Source organism: Crocodylus siamensis, unplaced genomic scaffold (assembly GCF_052110815.1).
Source record: "Crocodylus siamensis isolate JL-2025a unplaced genomic scaffold, ASM5211081v1 HiC_scaffold_192, whole genome shotgun sequence".
NCBI classification, from domain to species: domain Eukaryota; kingdom Metazoa; phylum Chordata; order Crocodylia; family Crocodylidae; genus Crocodylus; species Crocodylus siamensis.
This window is the reverse complement of record NW_028324602.1, coordinates 1-24,398: the sequence shown is the minus strand read 5'-3', so window position 1 is coordinate 24,398 and position 24,398 is coordinate 1. Positions and strand designations below refer to the sequence as shown.

The following is a 24,398-nucleotide window of genomic DNA, read 5'->3' as shown; positions in this document are numbered from 1 at the left end:
CTCCAGAGTGAGACGCTTTTCCTCAAAGTAAGATGTACCGTCTCTCACCAAGCATGACCATGTGGCCCTTTCCTGGACTAGATTTTCCCAAGTTGTGGTATCAATGCCAGACTTGTGTGTGTTTACCTTGAGGGTATCCGTGAAGCATTTCGTCTGGACCCCACATGTCCTTTGTCCTTGGCTGAGTTAGAAGTACAATGGTTGTTTTGGTAAACGTACATCAGGCTTGTAGGCACAATCCCCCGTCCACCGCTGATGTTGAATAAACAATGCTTCCATGCTGGGATGGGCGACTGGTGCCTTCTGAGTCGGGGGGGGGCACCTGCCCCCCCCAGCAACTGCGGGGAGTCTTCCTTGTGGCCAATTACGCCGACCTGGAGTTCTGGGTGTGATTAGCCGGGGGGGAGGGGGCTGTGGGGATCGCTTGTCCTGGTCCCCCCACAGCCTGGGGGGTGCTCTCGGTGGCACCAGCACTCTTGCCCGAGCCCTCTGCCCAGGACCACTGGCTGCCAGGGGTGCATCAGCACTCTCAGGGCGTGTCCAGATGAGTGTGCACATGCCTCTTGCCCCACCTCGAACCCCTTTGAGATGGGATAAGAGGCACGTGCAGGAATGAAAAAATGTTATCTGGGGTCAAAAACCCCTTGAAGTTTTAAAAAGCGGGGAAAGGCACGGTCTGGGACTGTACCCTGAGGCAACTGGAGGCTGGGTCCTCCACGAAGATGTTCTGGCTGCCAGAGCATCTCTATGGTTGGTCCTGGCCCTGGTGCTGAGACAGGCAGTGTGCCCATGCAGGGCAGCGCCAGGCTGCGGTGCCGGCGAGTGAGGGGTCAGGGAGCTGGAGGAGCGAGGAGAGGACTATGGGGGGACCCCCGCTGGCCCTGCCCACTCCCCCAGGCCCCACCAATCCCTGCCCTGCCCAGCTACAGCCCACCAAGACCCCGATCCCTGCCCTCCCACCCCAGCACCCCAACACTTTAAAACAAAACAACGCCCCCCCGGCACTTACCGGCGGTTGTAGCGGCCGTCTGGCTCACTGGGACCTCACCTGCACAGCCCCTCCTGCCCCCCGCTCCTCTGTGCTGCCCGGAGGGGCTCTACCAGGAGCCCCCCAGCCCCTGCTCCAGGGGTAAGTAGAGGCCTTTTTCCCATTTTTTTTCTTCTTTTTTCTTTTTAAAATGACGGTGCCCTGGGTTGAGAGGGGGGAAGCCATGGAGGCCTGGGGGTGCAAGTGGGGGGTGGGTCTGGGCAGGGCAGCCATTGTGGGGTCAAGGGGAGCAGGGGGGCAGCAGCAGCTGGTGGGGGATGGGGACCACCACACTTCCCTACCTATCGGGCTGGGGTCAGAGCCATCCCACGGGGAAGGGTGGGAGCGCAGCGTGTGCTGCCCCCATGGGAATGAGTGGGGCTTGGCTCCACAATTCAAAAAGGATGTGGAGAAGCTCAAGAGAGTCCACGAGGAGAGCCACGCGCATGATCAGAGGTCAGGAAAACAGATCGTACGATGACAGGCTGAGAGCCATGGGACTCTTTAGCCTGGAAAAGCGCAGGCTCAGGGGTGATCTGGTGGCCACCTATAAGTTTATCAGGGGTGACCACCAGGATCTGGGGGAACGTCTGTGCACCAGAGCGCCCCAAGGGATGACGAGGTCGAACGGTCACAAACTCCTGCAAGACCGTTTCAGGCTGGACATAAGGAAGAATTTCTTTACTGTCCGAGCCCCCAAGGTCTGGAGCAGCCTGCCAGCGGAGGTGGTTCAAGCACCTACATTGAACACCTTCAAGAGCAAACTGGATGCTTATCCTGCTGGGATCCTGTGACCCCAGCCGACTTCCTGCTGTTTGGGCAGGGGCCTGGACTCGATGATCTGCCGAGGTCCCTTCCAGCCCAAATGTCTATGAAATCTATGAAATCATTCAAGTACAGCAGGGACAGCCTGGGGCCAGGCTGGATACAGTGACTTGGTAGGCACCTGCCCAAGGGCTGGACGAAATCACCTGGTGAGCCAGATCTGGTGTGTGGGCCATACATTGCCTGCCCCTGCCCTAAATACAGAGGGCTACAGTAGTAAGTGAAGCATAGGGTGGGAGCAGCACAGTTTGCAACGTAGGTGAGCCAGAAAGAAACTTTTCAGGAGACAGACTTCCACTTTTCCAGTAGAAACTGGCATTAGTTGGGTGGAACTTCCTATTTGGATTCCAGAAAGTTCAGAGAGGAAGCGTAGGATGCTGAAAGGTTTTATTAGCACGAGCACAGCCTAGAACGCAGGAAAAGCCCAGCCTCTTGCACAAGAAAGTAGAAAACAAAAGTTTTTACCACCACTTTTCCTAGAGACTGTAAAGAGCAACTGCATTTAGCTATTCTGTCTTAGTGAGGTAAATAACAGGTGTAATCTATCCTCGAACAAATTAAAGCAGGGAATTAGAAGCAAGTTTCCCGTATTCAACACACGATGGTACGGCAGCGCCTTCCAATAAGAGTACTGGGGACAACAAACCTAACACACTTTAAGCTGGTGCTCGACCAATTTGCGAAAGTGATTGCACTGAGGAGTCTTGAGCCCAGGCCCTCAGGCCACATCCGCCCAGCAGAGGCGCCATGTTACCCAGACTGCCAAAGCCCCACGGTTCAGAAACTTGGCAGCTAATTGCTGCTCCCCTGCCTGCCAAACTTCCAGACCTGCAGGATGGATAGCGTGGCCCTGCGTGCTATATTGGGGCAACGCCGGGTCTGAGCTGTCCCTCAGTCCGGCCCCATATCACTCCTCTGACCCACGGGGACACAACCTTGACATGACTGGGTTAGATGCTGTGGTTGTCTGTGATAGCAGGAGACTAACCTGAGTGACTGGAAGGATCTCGCCACTGGAATTCTGCTTGAAGGGAAATGTGTGCATTTGTGCAGAAATCAGCACTGCTCTTGTATAACTTCTTGGCCCTTTCTAGCTTTTTATAAATGGATCATGCTAAGGCCCTCAGAAATGGAGAGGCTGACATCAAGTTAACTTAGGCAGAACCATCACCTAGCTAGTGACGGTGATTTCTTTAGGCGGGTGGGGAAAATTACTTAATGAGGTCACTTAATTTTTCTTTCTAGTTCCTATAGAAGGTCTTCTGTCTGGGCATAGGAAGTGTTTTGCATCACCAATGTAATGAGCACTGGTAGATTAATAGATTTTAAGGCCACAATCACTCGAACCCTTTCGCGTGATTTCCCACAGCACAGCTAAAGATTTCAGCCAGCGCTCCTTGCATCGCATCCAGCAACCTGTGTTTGACTTGGAATAGATCAGATTTGTGAAGCCACCCAGTCTTGACAGTAAGCAATGGAGACCTGCCTTGTGATCTGTTCCCGGGGTTGATGATAATCCTCATTGTTTAAACTTTGTTACACTTTACTTCCAGCTTGAACTGAGCTGGTTTCAATTTCTTGCTATCACATTCAATTACAGGATGAAGAAGTATGGGTGAGAGGACAGAGGGATAGCATTGGCAGGCTGTACTGAACTTTATGGATCTTTCTTGTTGGATTTTGTCCTAGCAACAAGGGCTTCAGCCTACTATAAGGAAAAGAAATACAGAAGTGCACAGCAAGCAAGAAAGTGTTTGTAGACATTGCTGATCTCTGTTCTGTGGAGATCATGGGTTGTGGTTTAGACTTGGCATTTCACGATTTTCCCATCATTACTGACAATCCACAACAGTCCCAGGTCATAAGACACATGTTTGCAATTGCAAATATAATTGAGGATCCGGGTCCATGTGGTCCCCACAGGGTTGCTGTCAGTTATCCCATCCCTGAAAGAAAACATCCAGGGCTGATGTTAGTAAGTCAGGTTTGCAAAGAGCTCCCACTGCATGGAAAAATAGATTTTCAATGGGACCAAAACAGTTTTCCTGGTTTACACCTACTGCCACAGCTTCAGAGCTGTGCACAGAGCACCCATCCTCCTGAATGACTGCCCACATCTAATCTATTCAGATGGAAAAGTCACAGCTGAGTGTGACTAAATTTCATAATTTAGCAGAGGTCTGTCTTTGTTTCTTCAGGTAACAAGGAATCAAAGAAAAAGTTGATGGGACAGTGGAGATCAAGGGCAGGCAATTATTTCGGGCAGAGGGCTGCTTACTGCGTTTTGGCAAGCTATCGAGGGCCACATGACACGCAGCCAGGGGCAGATAAATATTAATTTTCTTAATTTTCGGGGGGGCCCATAGGCCAGACAGAATGGCCTGGCAGGCTGCATAAGGATGCTCTGAGGACAATGAGCATGTCCAGTGCAGCGGGATGCTTTGGAGAATTTAGCTGCCAAACTAAAGCATGTATAAAAATAAAGCATTTATTCTGAGCACACGTAAATGGAAGTTTTTCAGAGGCCTAACATTTGTACAAGTGTGGACAACTCGATACATAGAGCAACGCTCAGTTTTGACTCCAAGGCGCAGCCTACTTCAATGCATGGAGGTACCAGGCAAAATGGATAATAAAATGGCTTTAACATTTTTCCAGCACTGGGCAAACACCATACTTCCCTGATACTTACCTTTGGAAATAGCAGAATTCTTTTCACTGAATCTTTCCACACAAAAAAAAAATTAAATCGCAGGAAAAAGAGAAGAAAACAGAAAAATTCAGCCTGAATCAGGCACCTGGTGTATATAATTCTAACCAAACAGGTTCAGTTTGGCAAAGATGACAGCAATTGTGAGCTGGATCTTAGAATGAGAACTGTAACCGTAACTATTGGCATTACCATCTTCACTGCTTGTTAAACTGCAGGCCATGTTTCCAAGAGGTAGCAAGGACAATGGACCTTCTGCTGTGTGCCAGACTCCGCTTTGGGCTCTAGATATGCACCCTGCAGCTGGCTAGTATTGCAGCCTATTCCAATTAGGCACAAGACAATGGCCATGAGAGGCAGCAAGAAGAAATCTTCACCTCCACTTGCAGCGGTTCATCTGGACGACAGATATGCAGCCCTGGCAACAGAGGGGGAAGAGCACGTTCCTTTGGTAGAGGAGGATAGGCCAGGCCTCACCAAGGTGGGAAGGATCCAGATGACCGCCAGCAAGAAGAAGCAAGTGGTGGTGGTGGTTGGAGACTCCATGCTGCAGGGGCAGGAGGGAGTCATCTGCTGACCTGACCTGTTGTCTCAGGAGACCTGCTGCTTGCCCAGAGCCTGGATCTGAGAGGTCACGGAGGGATTACCAAGACTCATCCAGCCCTCTGACTACTACCCCATGCTGCTCATCCATGTAGGCACCAATAGATATCACACGAGGAGATCCTGAGCAGATCAAAAGTGACTACAGGGCTCTGGGTGCAAGGCCAAAGGGGTCTGAGGTTCAGGTCATGTTCTCTTTGATGCTTCCAGCCTGGGCAGGAGTGGGTACATCCTACAGATCAATGCCCGTCTGCATAGGTGGTGTTGCCAGCAGGGCTTTAGCTTCTTCCACCACGGGATGTTGTTTCAAGAAGGATTGCTGAGAAGAGATGGGATCCATCTGACAAAAAGAAGGAACAGCATCTTCGCAGACAGGCTCACTAAGCTAGTGAGGAGGGCTTTAAAACTTGGTTTGCCAGGATATGGAGACCAAAGCCCTGTGGAAAGTGGGGAAGTGGGAGACCTGGAGGAAGAGCAAGCAGGAGGGGGCAACAAGGGAGGTGCTCTCATACTTCCCGAGAAATCAGGGCAATCGGCTAATTACCTCAGGTGCCTGTACACAAATGCACGGAGCCTGGGAAAAAAGTCATGGCACTCTGAGATGATTGGAATAACAGAGACTTGGTGGGCTCTCACATGACTGGAGCACTGTCATGATGGGTACAAACTATTCGGGAAGGACAGGCAGGGGAGAAGAGGAGGCATTGTACTCTGTGTAAAAGAGCTGGATGATTGCTCAGAGCTCCAGTATGAGGCTGGAGATAGGCCTGTTGAGAGTCTCTGCGTTAAGGTTAGAGGGGACAGCAACAAGGATGATGTTGTGGTGAGGGTCTGCTATAGACCCCCAGACCAGGAGGATGAGGCTTTCTCCAAACAGGTAGCAGAAGTTTCCCAATCACAAGCCCTGGGTCTCATGATGAGGCACTTCAATCACCCTGGCATCTGCTGGGAGGGCAATACTAGGGCTGTGCGAAACAGCACCGTTTCGTTTTGACTTCTGTTTTGCCATTTCGCCGGGACAGTGTTTCATTTCAAGTTTCATTTAGTTTTGAAGCACTGTTCCACTTCATTTCATCGAAACTGTTTCACTGTTTCGGCACTGTTTCGATGTTTTGCCCATAGGCTATAATAGGGAATCACAAAACTGCCTGTACCTTTGACATTTCATGCCTGATTTGGAGGAAAATTGCAGAAAAGTGCAGGGATCCTAGCTCCTTCTGAAAAAGAGAAGTCTGAGAGGGGACTTGGTAGTAGCTTACCGCTACATCAGAAGCATACGTCTAGGGCTCGGAGAACAACCGTTCACCAAGGCACCCTTGGGGAAAACTAGGAGTAATGGTCACAAACTTCTGGAAGATCATTTCAGGCTTGTGCCAGGTTCCCCCAGGGTGCCCTGGTAAACAGCTGCTAGGGGTGCAGGGCCCCAGAACCCCCTGCACCAATCTCCTTGACAGCTGGCAGGCTTCGTGGCTGCAGCAGGGCCTGCTGCCAGGCCTGCAGTAGTTCCCTCCTTGCCCCCCGCCCCAAGACAGCCACAGCTGCACAAGCACCCATGACACGAGTTTTGTCCATCAGCAGCTAGGGTGCAGGGCCCCAGAACCCAGAAGCCCTGCACCCATCTCCTCGACAGCTGACAGGCTTCGTGGCCTCAGCAGGGGCTAGCATCCCTTCAGCTTTCATCCTGCTGTGCCTTAATACACACAGTGTCACCCATGTCATGAGTTTTGCTTGTCTGCAGCTTGAGGCACAGTTTCCCCAAAGCCCTGCACTTATCTCCTTGAAACATGGCAAGATTGGTGGTCTCAGCAGGGGCTATCACGCCTGCAGTTTTGACCCCGCTGTGGCTTAATACATACATGTGACATTAGTTTTGCTCTTACAAATTTAGGGTGCAATTTCTCTGCATCTATCTCCTTGAAACACAGCATGCTTCATGCACTCAGAAGGGGCTACTGTTTCAGCAAGTTTCATCAAAATCAGGCCAGAAATGACAAAGTTATAGCCTGTTTCAACCTTCCCCATTATATCCTATGGGTGAAACGTTGAAACAGGGTCGAAATGGCTAAAAGTTTAGACAGGGTTTCTACAAGTGTGTCAGTAGCAAGAATATGTTTAGTTGACAGCTGGTATCAAGTGGAGTGCCCCAGGGGTCAGTCCTGGGGCCAGTTTTGTTCAATGTCTACATCAATGACCTGGAAGATGGCATAGAGTTCACCCTCAGCAGTTCTGCAGATGACACCAAGCTGGGGGGAGTAGTAGATATGCTGGAGGGAAGGGCTCAGATTCAGAGAGACCTAGACAAATTGGAGGATTGGGCCAAAAGAAATTGTAAGAGGTTCAACAAGGATAAGTGCAAAGTCCTGGGTGCTGGAAAGGCCAGGAATCGGTCCAGTACTGAATCCTTGAGTGAGTTTCTGGCACCAAAGATGACTTCCTCCACAATATCAGGTAATGTCTTGTGCTTCTAAAATTCATGACAGGCATAAGTAGTCCCGATCTCTATCTTGAGACAGGTTCCCTCCCAGGATCCCCGGTACTGTACCTGCGAAAAATTTCTCCTGCACTCGACACTCCATAGACAGACCCCTCAGTTCCAACTTCAATCATGGACAGCCTGCCATCAATATGCTGCCATCTGGATCCTACGCAAGACTCGGAGGTGACCTTATGCCGAAAATAGATAGCATCACCAGAGGCAACTCCCCAGCAGCCCCGCAGCCCACAGCTGTAGTACTTCAGTGCTCCTGCAATATTGACCCAGGGCAGCGAGGATCCATCCTTCACAGAGATAGTCGGTGTACGGGGCAGGCAGTAAATGCCATCACCTGAATTTACACCACCAACAAACTGGTCTCCTCCTGCATCAATCTGCTTGAGTGCCCCTGAAATGTGAAGGGAAAGTTCTGTTAAGGACAGAGAAGGGCTGTGCTAGCAAGAAGCAAATGAGGAAGTCAATCAGCTGCTGGTAATTCAGTAAGAAATACATCAGGCACTGACCGGGGTGGGAGGGCAGGGCAGCGAGAGAGCTAGCGAGCCAGTAGAGAGACCTGTTGTTTAGAGTGAAAGGGGGCCTAGAAACAGGGACTATTATCAGGCTGTTTTATTTAGGAGCAAATATTTGTACAACCAAGTGTGGAAATACTGGTTTTAACCTCTCCAAGCCTCTCCCCAGCCTTCTTGTTGAAAGTGGACTATTGTGTAGAGAGAAATGCACAAAGCACAGAATCACAGCACAGCAAACAACAAGCCCTGGAATAAAGGTGTATACCAGAGAAGGCGTTTTAGACAGTACATTCAATTGTACATTATCCACTTCTGTATAATCCCTTAACTGCATAGCTATAAAAGAATGGCTTCAAGCCAGATCTCTAAAGGAGATCAGCAACAATGATCTTTGTTGTACCTTTGTAGTACCACAAAAACCAACGCTGCACTGCAACTACCAGGGATGGTTTGGTAGCTTATATCACTGAATAGGCATTGCTATCTGTACGTGCTTTATGGATGTGATTGATTGGGTCTTCTCATATAATAAAGAGCTTAATCTGTCTGTCTGTAATGCTTTCAGCCACAGTGCACATGCTGCTGAGGGCCCCGGGGTGATTGATCTCTCAGGCAGGGAGAGAGCTGCAGACACCTCCCACTGCATGGGGAAGGAGACAGAGGCAGGGGTGGGGGAGAGGGAGCCACCACCACCACTACCGCAGCTGCCACCACCACCTTCACCTCTGCCTCCACCTCCATAGGAGAACGGAGCTGGAGTAGTGGCGGGCAGATCTGGCCACGATGGCAACCCAGCTACTGGGGGTGAGGAAGGCTGGGCCGCTCTGACTGCAGCTCTGGGAGACATCTGGGGCAAGAATTTGAAATCAGGTGCAAAATCCTAGCAGGGATCCTACTAGCCATCTCCTTGTGACATATCCAATGTGATACCATACCTGAGACCTTCTGCCAGGTGCCACCCACCAGCTTGTAGATGTTATTCTTGTTCACGCCCCAGACTCCAGCGGGGCCCACCGTGACGTGCTGCAGGGAGCCCGGCACCTGCACAAAAGCCTCTCCGTACAGTGAGTAAATACTGCCTCCGCTGTTCACGCCGAACACTTGCCCATTACTGGCATCAATCTGAGTTAAGGACCCTGGTACCTCCGTGCAATCCAGAGCTGAAAAACATAACAAAAAGAGCCATGTAGGTGGACTTGTCGGTGTGAGGAGGGAAAGCGGGGAAAAGAAGAAAAGTCTGGGATCAATGTGGCTGAGTCTACGAGTCCTTCATTTGTCCAGATCCCAGTCACGTGGCTGATAGACCAAGCACTTTACCGTCTGAAGCAGGACTGTCCAGCTTCAAAGCAGTCGGGGCCACGTGCCCCTGCAGGCCACATTAGCGGTGGCCACCCCCTGCACTGCCCTGGCACAATCTGTGGGCAAGGCAAGAGCCCCCAAGGGCACACTTGCCTGCCTGTACACTAATGCCAGGAGCCTGGGCAACAAGCAGGACTAGCTCGTCCTCCTGCTCAGTGCAAAGAAATATGATGTCATTGGGATAACGGAGACCTGGTGGGACTTCACCCATGACTGGACCACGAGGATAGAGGGCTATACCCTATACAGGAGGGATCGTGTTGACAAAAGGGGCGGGGGTGTAGCTCTCTATGTGAAGGAAAGCTACATGTCCCTGCAAGCTGATGTTGGTGATCGGCATGGACAGCTAGAGACCCTCTGGGTAAAAATTCGTGGGGAATTCGGCACAGGGGACACAACAGTGGGACTCTACTACAGACCTCCCACTCAAAGTCCCGAGCTTGATCAGGAGTTCACCCGGGAACTGACTGAGGCCGCTTGCTCCAGGACCTTGGTTGTCATGGGTGACTGCAATTACCCAGACATCTCGTGGGAAGATCACTCAGCAAAATCTGAGCGGACGCAAAGCTTTCTCTCATGCATGGATGACCTCTACCTGACTCAAGAAGTCTATGGGCCAACGAGAGGCAAAGCGCTGCTCGACCTGGTACTGGCTACGGGGGATGACCTAATCGGTGACCTAGTGATCGATGGGAAGCTGGGTGACAGCGACCACGAGCTGATCACCTTCACCATCCGCTGTAAAGCTGGCAAGTCAGTCAGCAACACAGAAGTCCTTGACTTCAGAAAAGCTGACTTTGACAAGCTCAAGAGGCTAGTCGGTCAGGCCCTCAGGGACCGTGACCCCAGGTAGAGGGGAGTTCAAGAAGAGTGGTTGCTTCTCAAGGAAGCGATCCTCAGTGCACAAGCTGATTCTATTCCAACACGGAGGAAAGGCAGCAAGAAGGCACAGCAGCCCCCCTGGCTCTCCAGGGACCTAGCGGACCTCCTGCGGCTAAAAAGGAAAGCCTACAAAGGATGGAGGATGGGATTCACCTCCAAGGAGGATTACTCCGCACTGGTCCGGTCCTGCAGGGACCAAGCCAGGAAAGCCAAGGCTGCAACTGAACTCCAACTAGCTTCAGGCATCAAGGACAACAAAAAGTCCTTTTTCAGATATGTGGGGAGCCAGAGGAAAAGCAAGGGCAACGTTGGACCCCTGCTAAACCAGATGGGGCAACTGACAACTGACGACCAGGAAAAAGCCAAGCTACTAAATAGGTACTTTGCGCCGGTCTTTCATCAGTCACACGGGATGCCCATGCCTGCTATGGGACAGGGAGATCCGGGTGAGGGGGATCCCCTACCCTCCATAAATGCTGACCTCGTGAAGGAACACCTTGAGAAGCTGGATACCTTCAAGTCAGCCGGCCCTGACAATCTGCACCCCAGGGTACTCAAGGAGCTGGCGAGCGTCATAGCCCAGCCCCTGGCGCGGGTCTTTGAAAACTCCTGGCGCTCTGGTGTAGTGCCCGAAGACTGGAAGAAGGCCAATGTGGTGCCAATCTTCAAGAAAGGGAGGAGAGTGGATCCGGCTAACTACAGGCTCATTAGCCTGACTTCTATCCTGGGAAAGATCTTAGAAAAGTTTATTAAGGAGGCCATACTTGATGGACTGGCCCAGGCTAACATCCTAAGGGATAGCCAGCACGGGTTTGTTGTGAGTAGGTCTTGTTTGACCAATCTCATTTCCTTCTATGACCGGGTGACCTATCACCTGGACAAGGGAGAAGAGATTGATGTCATATATCTTGACTTCAGAAAAGCTTTTGATCTGGTATCCCATGATCACCTCTTGGCCAAACTGCCCAGTTGTGGCCTTGGCTCCACCATGATCCGCTGGCTGGGAAATTGGCTTCGTGGTTGGACCCAGAGGGTTGTGATTGATGGCATTCACTCATCATGGTGCCCTGTGACCAGTGGGGTCCCTCAAGGCTCTGTCCTGGGACCCATACTGTTCAACATCTTCATTAACGATGTGGACATTGGAGTCAGGAGTGGACTGGCCAAGTTCGCCGATGACACCAAACTTTGGGGCCAAGCATCCACGCCAGGAGAGAGGCGGGTGATACAGGCTGACCTGGACAAGCTCAGCAAATGGGCAGACGAGAACCTCATGGTGTTTAACACCAAAAAATGCAAGGTTCTCCACCATGGGAGGAAAAACCTGCAGCACCCTTATAGGCTCGGCAGTGCTACGTTGGTTAGCACTACAGAAGAAAGAGACTTGGGGGTCATCATTGACCACAAGATGAACATGAGCCTCCAGTGTGATGCTGCGGCCAGTAAAGCGACCAAAGTGCTGGCGTGCATACAGAGATGCTTCTCGAGCAAATCCTGGGACGTCATTCTCCCCTTGTACTCGGCCTTGGTGAGGCCACAGCTGGAGTACTGCGTCCAGTTTTGGGCTCCACAATTCAAAAAGGATGTGGAGAAGCTTGAGAGAGTCCAGAGGAGAGCCACGCGCATGATCAGAGGTCAGGAAAACAGATCCTACAATGACAGGCTGAGAGCCATGGGACTCTTTAGCCTGGAAAAGCGCAGGCTCAGGGGTGAAGTGATGGCCACCTATAAGTTTATGAGGGGTGACCACCAGGATCTGGGGGAACGTTTGTTCACCAGAGCGCCCCAAGGGATGAAGAGGTCGAACGGTCACAAACTCCTGCAAGACCATTTCAGCCTGGACATAAAGAAGTATTTCTTTACTGTCCGAGCCCCCAAGGTCTGGAACAGTCTGCCAGCGGAGGTGGTTCAAGCACCTACATTGAACACCTTCAAGAGTAAATTGGATGCTTATCTTGCTGGGATCCTATGACCCCAGCTGATTTCCTGCCCTTTGGGCAGGGGGCTCGACTCGATGATCTCCCAAGGTCCCTTCCAGGCCTAATGTCTATGAAATCTATGAAATCTATGCACGGGCAGCACCGGTCGGGGCCATGTGTGTGCAAGTGCTCCCTGCCCCACACCTGAGTAATGCACAAGAGGGCCCTCCCGCACCCTGCTGCACTGTGGGGGGGGGGGGGAGAGCGGGGGGAGGGGAGGGCAGCACTTCCTTATGCTGCTTGTGTGTGGCAGGAAGGATGGGGCAAGCACTGCCCTATGCTGTGTTGGCCCCTGGCCACATACAGCTGCTTGCAGGCTCTCCCGTGGCACCACACTGCATGGGCACGCTGGGCTGCTGGCTGCCCAAGACCCACAGGCTGTCTGCACCGCGCTCCCCACCCCGTGGGGGATGGGCAAGCACCTGACGTTGTGGGGGAAGGAGGAGCCCCGGGCCCCCGGGTGCTGCTGCACCAGAGCCATAGGGACAGTGGGAGCTGGGTGGGAGTCTGGGCGCCACACATTACTGCACTGCAGGCAGCGTGCAGCCCACAAGCTACCTCGTTGGACACGGCTGATCTAATGTCTCCTAAGACAATTAGCTCCCTTCTGCCCTCCACAGCAGCAGCCTGGACTAAAAGGACACTAAAGGCTTCAGCGGAGCCCCCTGCCAGGATAGACAGCATGAGGCCTCAAGCTCAGATCGAGAGACGGGTATGTGTGAGACGGAGGTGGTTACGGAGGCTACAACCCACTTCCGGACCTGGAAGTTTGCCAGCGAGGCTGCTCTGAGTTCAAACCCAGCCGCTGCTCTCAGCTCTGCCTCAGACTACGGGCGTGAGAGTGGGTGCAGGGGGGATGAGCCCTGAGCGGCGTGCCTGTACCCACGGCCTGGTGGGGTGCTGGTGAGCTTCTCCCCTGTTCGATCTGCCCCCATACCTTCTGCCCCAGCCTCTCATTCACTTGCCTGAAACCAAAGCATGGAGAAGAAGTGTGAGCTGTCTCCCCGGCTGAGAGCTGCCGGGAGCCCAGCCCAGCCCAGCTCCTGCTGCTCCTGGTGCTGGGCATCGGGGGGGCCAGGGTTTACCAGCCCCTCCCTGCCACTCACGCTCCTTCGTCCGCTGGCCACAGTTCATTCCTGTTGCGCGGCTGGCAGAGCGTGCTGCTCTCAGCGAGGAGCGCAGGGCGTGAAAGGGAGGCAGCACAGCTGTTCGGGCACCAGTGCTGGCAAGAGCCCCCTTTCCTGCTCTGAGCCCTGGCACTTTCTCATGGGTCGGGCAAGTGATGGGGGTACAGCAGGGGCGGCTTCTGCACCGCAGCCTGGGCTGTGGATGGGCAATGGTGGTGGTCTCCAAAGGGGTGGACACGGGGGGTGGTAATTATTTGGGCCTGAGGGCAACGTAGACTGTCCTGCTGAGCCATTGTGGGCTGGGCCACGACCCTTCCCCCTTGCACAACAACGCACGAAAACTCCCTGTGTGGGACGGGGCCCCGGGCACGGTGCTGGGGAGCGGGACGGGTGGGCGCAAGTCCCACGGGCAGGGGCACGAGGGGAGCAGATCGCAGCTGTACTCCAGCCCCCGCTGCCACCATGATGCCACAGTCCTGGCCCCATGCCCTGCATGCAGCTCCCCACCTGCTCATGCACCCTGCCCACGAGGCTCCCCAGAGCTACGGCCAGGGCTGGGGCCAGAGCCGGGATCATGAGGCAGTGACAGCACGGAGCCAGGGCAAAGCTGGAAGCTGTTGCTGGGCCTCGCTGGGGGTCTGCAGCCTTCCTCCCTCTCCCCAGCCTGTCCCCTCTCCTGGCTTGGGGCACACAGCCTGCCCGCAGCAGAGAGGAGCAGACCTGGTTCGGCCGCGCACTTGCAGCATCCAGAACCAGGCCAGGGCTGGGGAGGGCAGGCAGCGCTGGGGCACTGCTGTCCCACGCCAGCCCACAGCTCATGCCAGGATGCCTGCTCAGCAGTAATAGCCTCCAGCCCTGCCAGCCTTGCATGGGGTGGAGAGGTGTGGAGCAGCGCAGCATGGGGGCAGCAGCAGTGGCAGGAGCCCCAGTGGAGACTGCACGGAGGAGGGTGGGGAGCTGTATCTGGGGCGGGGGCTGGCTCCATGGCCCCCAGATGCAGGTCCCTCACTGTGGCTCCCACTGTCACCGTGCCACCGCTCCACTGGACACTGAGCCGGCAGGGCTGGGGGCTGCCGCCTCTGTGTGGGCATCCTGGGGTGAGCTGCAGCTGGCACAGGGCAGGGGGCTGAGGCACTCACCGTGGGCAGGGCCAAATCACTCTGCAGGCTGTATTTTGCCCACCACTGCCTTAGCAGGAGGGGCACAGAGAGACCTATGGTGGAGAACAATGGAGCAACCAACCATGCAGAAGACTGCATGCTTAGAGGTAACCAACATGGGTTCATCAGTGACAGGTCCTGTCAGACCTACCTGGTGGCCTTTTACGATCAGATCACGGACATCATCTTCCTGGATTTCCGGAAGGCTTTTGACACTTTCTCTCACCCCGTTCTCATTAAGAAACTGGGGGGCTGCGGTGTTGACACCCACACAGTCAAATGGGTCGCCAACTGGCTGGAGGGCCGCACCCAGAGGGTGGTAGTGGATGGGTCCTTCTCGACCTGGAAGGACGTGGGCAGTGGGGTGCCCCAGGGCTTGGTCCTCGGGCCCGCGCTGTTCAACATCTTCATCAGCGATTTGGATGAGGGGGTAAAAAGCACCCTGTTCAAATTTGCTGATGACACTAAGATGTGGGGGGACGTGGGAACATCGGAAGGATGCAACAGGCTACAATCAGATCTAGACAGGTTACAAGGGTGGGCAGATGAGAATAGGATGGGTTTCAACACAGACAAGTGCAAGGTGCTGCACCTCGGGAGGAACAACCGGCACCATACCTACAGGTTGGGGAACTCCCCTCTTGTCAGCACGGAGGCGGAAAGGGATCTGGGGGTCATCATTGACTCCAAGATAAACATGGGCCGGCAGGGTGGGGACGCAGTCAGGAAGGCCAACCACACCTTGTCATGCATCCACAGATGCATCTCAAGCAGGTCCAAGGAGGTGATCTTCCCCCTCTGTGCGGCACTGGTCAGGCTGCAGCTGGAGTACTGCGTCCAGTTCTGGGGCAACACATCAGGAGGGATGTCGACGGCATAGAGAGGGTCCAGAGGAGGCCACTCGTATGATCGGGGGGGCAGCAGGGCAGGCCCTATGAGGAGAGGCTGCGGGACCTGAACCTGTTCAACCCCAACAAGAGAAGGCTGAGGGGGGATCTTGTTGCCTGTTATAAACTATTCAGGGGGGATCAGCAGGCATTGGGGGAGTCCCTGTTTACCCGAGCACCGCCAGGAGTGACCAGGAATAACGGTCACAAGCCGGCAGAGGGTAGGTTTAGGTTAGACATCAGGAGGCGACTTCACGGTCAGGGCGGCTAGGGTCTGGGACCAGCTTCCAAGAGAAGTGGTGCAGGCTCCTACCCTGGAGGTTTTGAAGAGAAGGTTAGATGAACACCTTGCTGGGGTCATTTGACCCCAGGACTCTTTCCTGCCATGGCAGGGAGTCGGACTAGATGATCTGCTCAGGTCCCTTCCGACCCTACAAACTATGAAACTATGAAACTACCAGAGTTCACAAGGCCTACAGAAAAGTCTTTGAAACTATTTGAAAAGAAACTGCGTATGCTATCATTGCTATTGATTTGGACTGCCATGGCCATCGGGTGAAGGTGTAGGAATAGTTCAAGTACAGAGGAAAAGCTCACAGTCACATCACGAACTCTGTTCGCACACAGTGTGGTTCTTAATCCTCCCCCATGCCTCACGGGGGTTAAGTGCAGCACTGACTGAAATTAAGGATATATCATACACAGGTAGCTTGGGGGGTTTTAGTGTGGTTTGGAGGAAAGCCCTATATTTTGAGACTTCCCTCCAAACTGGAAATCTCAAAAATTGGCCTTGGAACAGCAGCACATGGTGTTTCCAAAAACAGTACGCTTTCATGCACCCAACAGCCACTTGATAGCTGTGGTTCAAGGGAGACGATGCAATGTTGATCTGGCCTGGAACTGGAAATCCCCAGTCTGCCAGGCTCCCAGCTCTTCGGGCTGCCCAGCGTAGCAGTGAGTCATTTGGCCTGGAAACCTAGTGGTCCAGGGCAGACCTCGGCTCTGAACTCTCCACCTGGGACAGGAGCCCGGGGTCACAGACCCTGGAAGTGCCGAGAGCCCCAGCCCTAGCTCCAGCTGGGCTTGTCAGGACTTCCAGCGTCCCCCAAGCAGACCTATACACCTAGGTCCTGGAGGCACTGGCTTGAGCTGCACTGGGTGCTCAGGCTGTTCCGGCCTACTGCTGCATGGCAGCGAGTCAAGCCCCAGTTAGGCCCATGTCTCAGGCTTTTCCAACTACCTGGATGCACTGCCATGGAAAGAGCGCCTTAGAGTTCTCGTTTCTGAAAGCACCCGCCCCTACCCCCGGCACCGTCCGCACAGCTGGCTGCACCTGGCTCTGCAAGCCCTAGGGGCCCCATCTCAACGTCTGCATGGTGGGGCAGCACCAAGTTCTGGGCACTTGAAGTATACAACCGCCGAAGCTTGGATCAAGCCTGTGCGCATTTCATCAAACCACCAACACTTTCCAAAATATTTCACTTTTGAAATCAGTTCCCAGCAATCACCCAAGTTAAAATCCCACGAGCATATGTTAAGCCTTTAGCAGAAGGAACACCTGCTTTACCTGAGCTCCTTGCAAAGAAGGGCAACAGAAGCAGCAGGAAGTCTGATACCCTCATCTTCAGAAATGCAGGCACTGCTGGTAGTGGAGCTGGGGGAATCTGGGGCTTTTATAGCATTCGGGTATCGCTGTGCAGTCCCACGTGGGCAGATCAGACCGACGCAGGCAGAGTTCCTGACTGCGGCTGAAGCTTCCTGCTATGTTCCCTCACCTCGTCAGAACTGTTGGCACTGGATATGTGACCCGGATAGCTTATTCCGGCTGGACCTGATCTCTCAACTGACCACAATGTTTTCATTTGCTAGTAGGCAAATGTTATTGATGCAGTGATAGCAGAGAAGAGGAACGCAAGCAAGGAAAACAAAATACCTCCCTGCCCCTATTTTATATTGACCATCCCACGGTTTATGGAGGGAAGGTACATTTGGCCAGTACATGAGCCTTGCCCTATAGTTTTGTTCTGCATCTCATATGTCACAGTTTGTGATTAAGGATTTTGTGCACTGGTCTTCAGAGTGTGATCAGTAGACCTGGTAATTAGAGCACTTTGTAGTGATGCAGGTTCAAGCCGTCTCTGGGGGAGAAGCATCTAGGGCCTGGGTCTACCACCCCCTGGGCAAAGGCCCTAACCACTAACCTGAAAGGTGGGAGGGCCCATCCCCTTTGGTGTCCAATTTCCGCTAGTTGTGGTTTTTGCCCACAGTTTCAGGGCTTTTTCAGCCAGATGCCCACACCTGGGAACTTCTATGTCCTGGTGTAGCTGCCCGGCTGGAGCACAGACCCACTGATTACCACAGATCTTGGTCTTCTCTGTTTAAAAATCATGAACTCTAATTTAAAAAAACCTTGAAAAGCTGTATTTCTCCCCAATTAAAATGAAACACCAAAAATGCTTGGAGTATGAGGAACAAGAAGCAGGAACTCACCCTCCTGCTAGCTGACACCAACCCAGACATAGTGCGGCTCACCGAAATGTGGTGGGACCCAACGCACGACCGGGCCGTGTGGTAGTACATGTAGTCGGGCTTCTGGCCTACTTGACTAGAAAAACAGACAGAGGCCAGAAGGGCTAACACTGCTTATTTCAGTTAAATGTTCTCAGGTAAGGAATCCCGCATGCCTGTTTTTGTCTTGATATATTACCCTGTGTACAGACGTTGAGTTTATTTTTTCTCTCTGAGAAACCAGAAACTGATAACTGTTTCTATAAGCACAATGTTTCACTCTTCTTTAAGTAAACTGCCTGTATGTCTCTGTGTGTGTTAGATCAGTGATTTACTGTCCAAGGTCGTATTTTCTTTTCTTTCTCTGTCTTTAATATAAATACGCTTGTAAACTTAGAGAGTCGGAGAAATCCTTTGAAACAGACAGGTGGGTGCTTCCCCGTGCTGTGTGGCATTCTCCCTGTGATCACAGTATGGCCCTAAATAAAGAAAAGCTGGCTCTGCCAGTTCTGATTCAACCACAACGTGGAGTTTGATTTCTTCCACAATGTGAACATCAAGGGCAATAGGCTGTACAGGAGGGACAGGACAGGGAGAAAGGTGGGGTGTGGTGCCCTACGTCAAGGAGTGGCATGGGGTCAGAGGAGGGGCACATGGAAGTGCTCTGGGTGAGACTACAAGGGGGCTCGGGGGAAAGGGACTTAACAGTGGGGGTCTACTACAGACCTCCCAACCATGGGGAAGAGCTAAACCAGGAATTCTTAAGTCAGCTGACGGAGGTCGTTAGGTCAAAGGACGTGGTCATCACGGGTGACCTGAACTTTCCAGACATCTGCTGGGAAGAGCAGTCAGCCAGGTCTGACCGCTCACGTAGGTTCCTAGCCAAGATACAGGACCTCCATCTAACCCAGGAGGTGCACAGTCCCACCAGGGGAGATGATTTGTTGGATCTGGTCGGGCGACGACCTGGTGCGGGGGCTGCAGGTGCTCGACCACCTGGGCGACAACAATCATCGCCTGCTGGGATTCACCATCCAGCGCAAGGTGGCAAAGGCCTGCAGCAAGGCGGCAGCCCTGGACTTCAGGACAGGAGGGTGGACTTCAGTGAGGTGAGGAGAATAGTCGGGGAGGCACTGAGGTCCCGGAGGGGAGGGGAGTGTCGGTGTCCAAGACGAGTGGTTGTTCCTGAAGGAGACGATCCTCCAAGCCCAAAGGGAGGTAATCCCAACACGGATCAAAGGGAGCAGGAGGGCACACAAGCCCCCACGGCTCACCAAAAGCATCCGGGAATGTCTCCTAGCTAAAAGGGAGGCGCACACCGGATGGCAGGGGGGGGCCATCACCAGGGAGGACTATACCTCAGTTGCTCGGGGCTGCAGGGGGCCAAGGCGGAGATGGGACTGGGACTAGCTTCCTGGATCAAGGACAACAAGAAGTCCTTTTTTAAATACATAGGGTGTAAAAGGAAGGCTCCGGGTAACATGGGGCCACTGCAGGACATGCTAGGAAATCTGGTCATCACACCAGACAACAAAGCTAACCTATTTAACGACTTCTTTGCCTCCATTTTCCTGAGCAGGGATTGGGTCACGCCCCTGAGCGGGACTGCTGTAGGCCCCAGGGGAGGCGCACCCAGGCCTAGGGTCAGGGAGGATCTAGTCAGGGAACGTCTGGCGGGACTGGACGTATTTACATCAGCTGGTCTGGGCGATCTCCACCCCCGGGTGATGAGGGCATTGGCCGAGGTCATTGCGGGACCCCTGGCACGGCTGTACGAGCACTCGTGGGGCTCTGGTGTGGTGCCAGAGGACTGGAAGAGGGCCAATGTTGTTCCCATTTTCAAAAAAGGGAGGAAAAAGGACCCAGGAAACTATAGGCCACTTAGTCTTACCTCGATCCTGGGTAAGCTTTTTGAGAGAATTACCCTGGCACGTGTCCACGAGGGGCCAGCGGGGGAGATTATGCTGAGGGGCAACCAACACGGGTTCATTAGAGGCAGGTCCTCTTTCCTGCCACGGCAGGGGTTGGACTTGATGATCTGCTCAGGTCCCTTCCGATCCTACAAACTATGAAACTATATAGAGGTATCCATTGAACACAATGTTTTATTGATATATTTACAGTTTTAAAGTAGCTTGGAAGCCTACCAGTGCCTCAGTCACTATAATAAAATACATTCTAAATACCTATAAATTTTGGTATTCAATTCTGGGATTTTTATCATGGAAAAATCAGAACTCCTCTCTGACCCTTCACTCACCAGGATGCAGGTTCAGGTCCCCTCACGCCCAAGTTACAGTGCCCCAGGCCTGCTGGTGTCCCTCTCTCCCCACCCACAGGTCCCCCCGTCTCTGCCAGGGGGGCGCTCAGCTGCCAGGGCTATGGGGTCAGCGACCCCAGTCAGCAGCTCCCTGCCCCCACAGCAGCACCAAAACCCCGGCTGATGGCTGCTATGGTGGATTGGAGCGCGGCACCCGGCTCCCCCTCCCCTGTGGGTAGCTCGGCTAGAGCAGAGTCCATTGGGGGTGGATGGGGGAGGGCTGCCAGCTGTAGGCTCAGCCTCCCCACCCTGCTGTCCTCCCTCCAGGGTCTCCATGGCCCAGCGGACAAGATCCAGTATGGCAGAGCAGAGCAGGGTGGCAAAACTTGTTGCCACTGCCGGGAACATCACCACCATAGGAAGACGCCCCTGCCCACCCAGCAGCAGTGAGGGGCACAACTCCGAACTGCCATTCGCACTGCTGCCAGGCAGGCAGGGGTCCTTCACCAGGACAGTGCAGGGCTTGCAGCAGCAGGGAGCTTCTCCGCTTCACTCTGACCGATCCCACGAACTGGGCTGTGGAGGCCCTGGGGGAAAGGCAAGAGGGTGGGAAGCCCGAGCCCGCAGCTGGAAGCCCATGTCCACCCCATGGACGAATCTGGGGGGCATGCGACTCCCCTACCCCTCCTGGGAATGCATGCAGTGGTGGAGAGCCAGCCCCCCCCACCCCACGTGGCCATGTATTCTGGGCCCGGGCCCCAAGTACCATCCGTGCTGAGCAGCAGCCCCAGCCCTGTGCAACTCCCTCACTATGGGGATCTCAGTCTCCCTTCTCCTCCTGCCAAACTTACCAGCAGAAGCTGATCTCCAGGCTGCCTGGCAGCCACGTGCACGTGTGAGCATGCACATGCACATGGTGCCCCCTGCATCCCCCAGTCCCTTGCAGGCTGCAACTCTGCCAGCATGCAGAGAGCTCTTAGGGGGCTTTTTGCCTGTCAATGACCATTAGACATGGATGTGGCCATGCTTGGGGGCCTGGCAGACATGAGCAGCAGTGTTGTATGTATGCACGAGGCAAGAAGGGCAGTAAACTTCCTTCTCCATTTGCCTGCAAGTGTCCAAGCAGGAGGTACGTGCTGCTCCAGAACAAAACTACAGGGCAAGGCTCATGTACTGGCCAAATGTACCTTCCCTCCATAAACCGTGGGATGGTCAACATAAAATAGGGGCAGAGGGGTATTTTGTTTTCCTTGCTTGCATTCCTCTTCTCTGCTATCACTGCATCAATAACATTTGCCTACTAGCAAATGAAAACATTGTGGTCAGTTGAGAGATCAGGTCCAGCCGGAATAAGCTATCCGGGTCACATATCCAGTGCCAACAGTGCTGACGAGGTGAGGGAACGTAGCAGGAAGCTTCAGCCGCAGTCAGGAACTCTGCCTGCATCGGTCTGATTTGCCCATGTGGGACTGCACAGCAATACCCGAATGCTATAAAAGCCCCAGATTCCCCCGGCTCCACTACCAGCAGTGCCTGCATTTCTGAAGATGAGGGTATCAGACTTCCTGCTGCTTCTGTTGCCCTTCTTTGCAAGGAGCTCAGGTAAAGCAGGTGTTCCTTCTGCTAAAGGCTTAACATATGCTCGTGGGATTTTAACTTGGGTGATTGCTGGGAACTGATTTCAAAAGTGAAATATTTTGGAAAGTGTTGGTGGTTTGATGAAATGCGCACAGGCTTGATCCAAGCTTCGGCGGTTGTATACTTCAAGTGCCCAGAACTTGGTGCTGCCCCACCATGCAGACATTGAGATGGGGCCCCTAGGGCTTGCAGAGCCAGGTGCAGCCAGCTGTGCGGACGGTGCCGGGGGTAGGGGCGGGTGCTTTCAGAAACGAGAACTCTAAGGCGCTCTTTCCATGGCAGTGCATCCAGGTAGTTGGAAAAGCCTGAGACAGGGGCCTAACTGGGGCTTGACTCACTGCCATGCAGCAGTAGGCTGGAACAGCCTGAGCACCCAGTGCAGCTCAAGCCAGTGCCTCCAGGACCTAGGTGTATAGGTCTGCTTGGGGGACGCTGGAAGTCCTGACAAGCCCAGCTGGAGCTAGGGCTGGGGCTCTCGGCACTTCCAGGGTCTGTGACCCCGGGCTCCTGTCCCAGGTGGAGAGTTCAGAGCTGAGGTTTGCCCTGGACCACTAGGTTTCCAGGCCAAATGACTCGCTGCTACGCTGGGCAGCCCGAAGAGCTGGGAGCCTGGCAGACTGGGGATTTCCAGTTCCAGGCCAGATCAACATTGCATCGTCGCCCGTGAACCACAGCTTTCAAGTGGCTGTTGGGTTCACGAAAGCGTACTGCGTTTGGAAACACCATGCGCTGCTGTTCCAAGGCCAATTTTTGAGATTTCCAGTTTGGAGGGAAGTCTCAAAACATAGGGCTTTCCTCCAAACCACACTAAAACCCCCCAAGCTACCTGTGTACGATATATCCTTAATTTCAGTCAGCGCTGCACTTAACCCCACTGAGGCATGGGGGAGGATTAAGAACCACACTGTGTGCGAACAGAGTTCGTGATGTGACCGTGAGCTTTTCCTCTGTACTTGAACTATTCCTACACCTTCACCCGATGGCCATGGCAGTCCAAATCAATAACAATGATAGCATATGCAGTTTCTTTTCAAATAGTTTCAAAGACTTTTCTGTAGGCCTTGCGAACTGGGGAAGATCAGGAAGGGACAAAAGGCATGGGGCCAGAGAGGGCATCATGGTGGCAACAGGTCCTGGAACAGATGGGGGTGACCACAGCTCACCAGCACCCCACCAGGCCGTGGGTACAGGCACGCCGCTCAGGGCTCATCCCCCCTGCACCCACTCTCACGCCCGTAGTCTGAGTCAGACCTGAGAGCAGCGGCTGGGTTTGAACTCAGAGCAGCCTCGCTGGCAAACTTCCAGGTCCGGAAGTGGGTTGTAGCCTCCATAACCACCTCCGTCTCACACATACCCGTCTCTGGAGGAGCGATCTGAGCTTGAGGCCTCATGCCCTGTCTATCCTGGCAGGGGGCTCCGCTGAAGCCTTTAGTGTGTCCTTTTAGTCCAGGCTGCTGCTGTGGAGGGCAGAAGGGAGCTAATTGTCTTAGGAGACATTAGATCAGCCGTGTCCAGCGAGGTAGCTTGTGGGCTGCACGCTGCCTGCAGTGCAGTAATGTGTGGCACCCAAACTCCCACCCAGCTCCCACTGTCCCCATGGCTCTGGCTGCAGCAGCACCCGGGGGCCCAGGGCTCCTCCTTCCCCCACAACGTCAGGTGCTTACCCATCCCCCACGGGGTGGGGAGCGCGGTGCAGACAGCCTGTGGGTCTTGGGCAGCCAGCAGCCCAGCGTGCCCATGCAGTGTGGTGCCACGGGAGAGCCCGCAAGCAGCTGTATGTGGCCAGGGGCCAACACAGCATAGGGCAGTGCTTGCCCCATCCTTCCTGCCACACACAAGCAGCATAAGGAAGTGCCGCCCTCCCCTCCCCCTGCTCTCCCCCCGCCCCCCCCAGTGCAGCAGGGTGCGGGAGGGCCCTCTTGTGCATTACTCAGGTGTGGGGCAGGGAGCACTTGCACACACATGGCCCCGACCGGTGCTGCCCATGCAGGGGGTGGCCACCGCTAATGTGGCCTGCGGGGCACGTGGCCCCGACTGCTTTGAAGCTGGACAGTCCTGCTTCAGATGGTAAAGTGCTTGGTCTATCAGCCACGTGACTGGGATCTGGACACATGAAGGACTCGTAGACCCAGCCACATTGATCCCAGACTTTTCTTCTTTTCCCCGCTTTCCCTCCTCACACCGACAAGTCCACCTACATGGCTCTTTTTGTTATGTTTTTCAGCTCTGGATTGCACGGAGGTACCAGGGTCCTTAACTCAGATTGATGCCAGTAATGGGCAAGTGTTCGGCGTGAACAGCGGAGGCAGTATTTACTCACTGTACGGAGAGGCTTTTGTGCAGGTGCCGGGCTCCCTGCAGCACGTCACGGTGGGCCCCGCTGGAGTCTGGGGCGTGAACAAGAATAACATCTACAAGCTGGTGGGTGGC

The 24,398-nt window shown here is 53.9% G+C and overlaps 1 protein-coding gene across 1 annotated transcript; it reads right to left on the bottom strand.

The window, feature by feature from the left end:
• Nucleotides 1-2,771: 2,771 nt before the first annotated feature.
• LOC149851791 (fish-egg lectin-like) lies at nucleotides 2,772-17,205 on the bottom strand. Its single transcript, XM_090030380.1, has 4 exons — nucleotides 17,130-17,205; nucleotides 9,104-9,328; nucleotides 7,708-8,047; nucleotides 2,772-3,798 (listed from the first exon to the last, which is right to left on the bottom strand). Exons 1-4 carry the CDS (start codon nucleotides 17,182-17,184, stop codon nucleotides 3,654-3,656), a joined length of 765 nt encoding a protein of 254 aa, XP_089886506.1. The 5' UTR covers nucleotides 17,185-17,205; the 3' UTR covers nucleotides 2,772-3,653.
• Nucleotides 17,206-24,398: the final 7,193 nt, after the last annotated feature.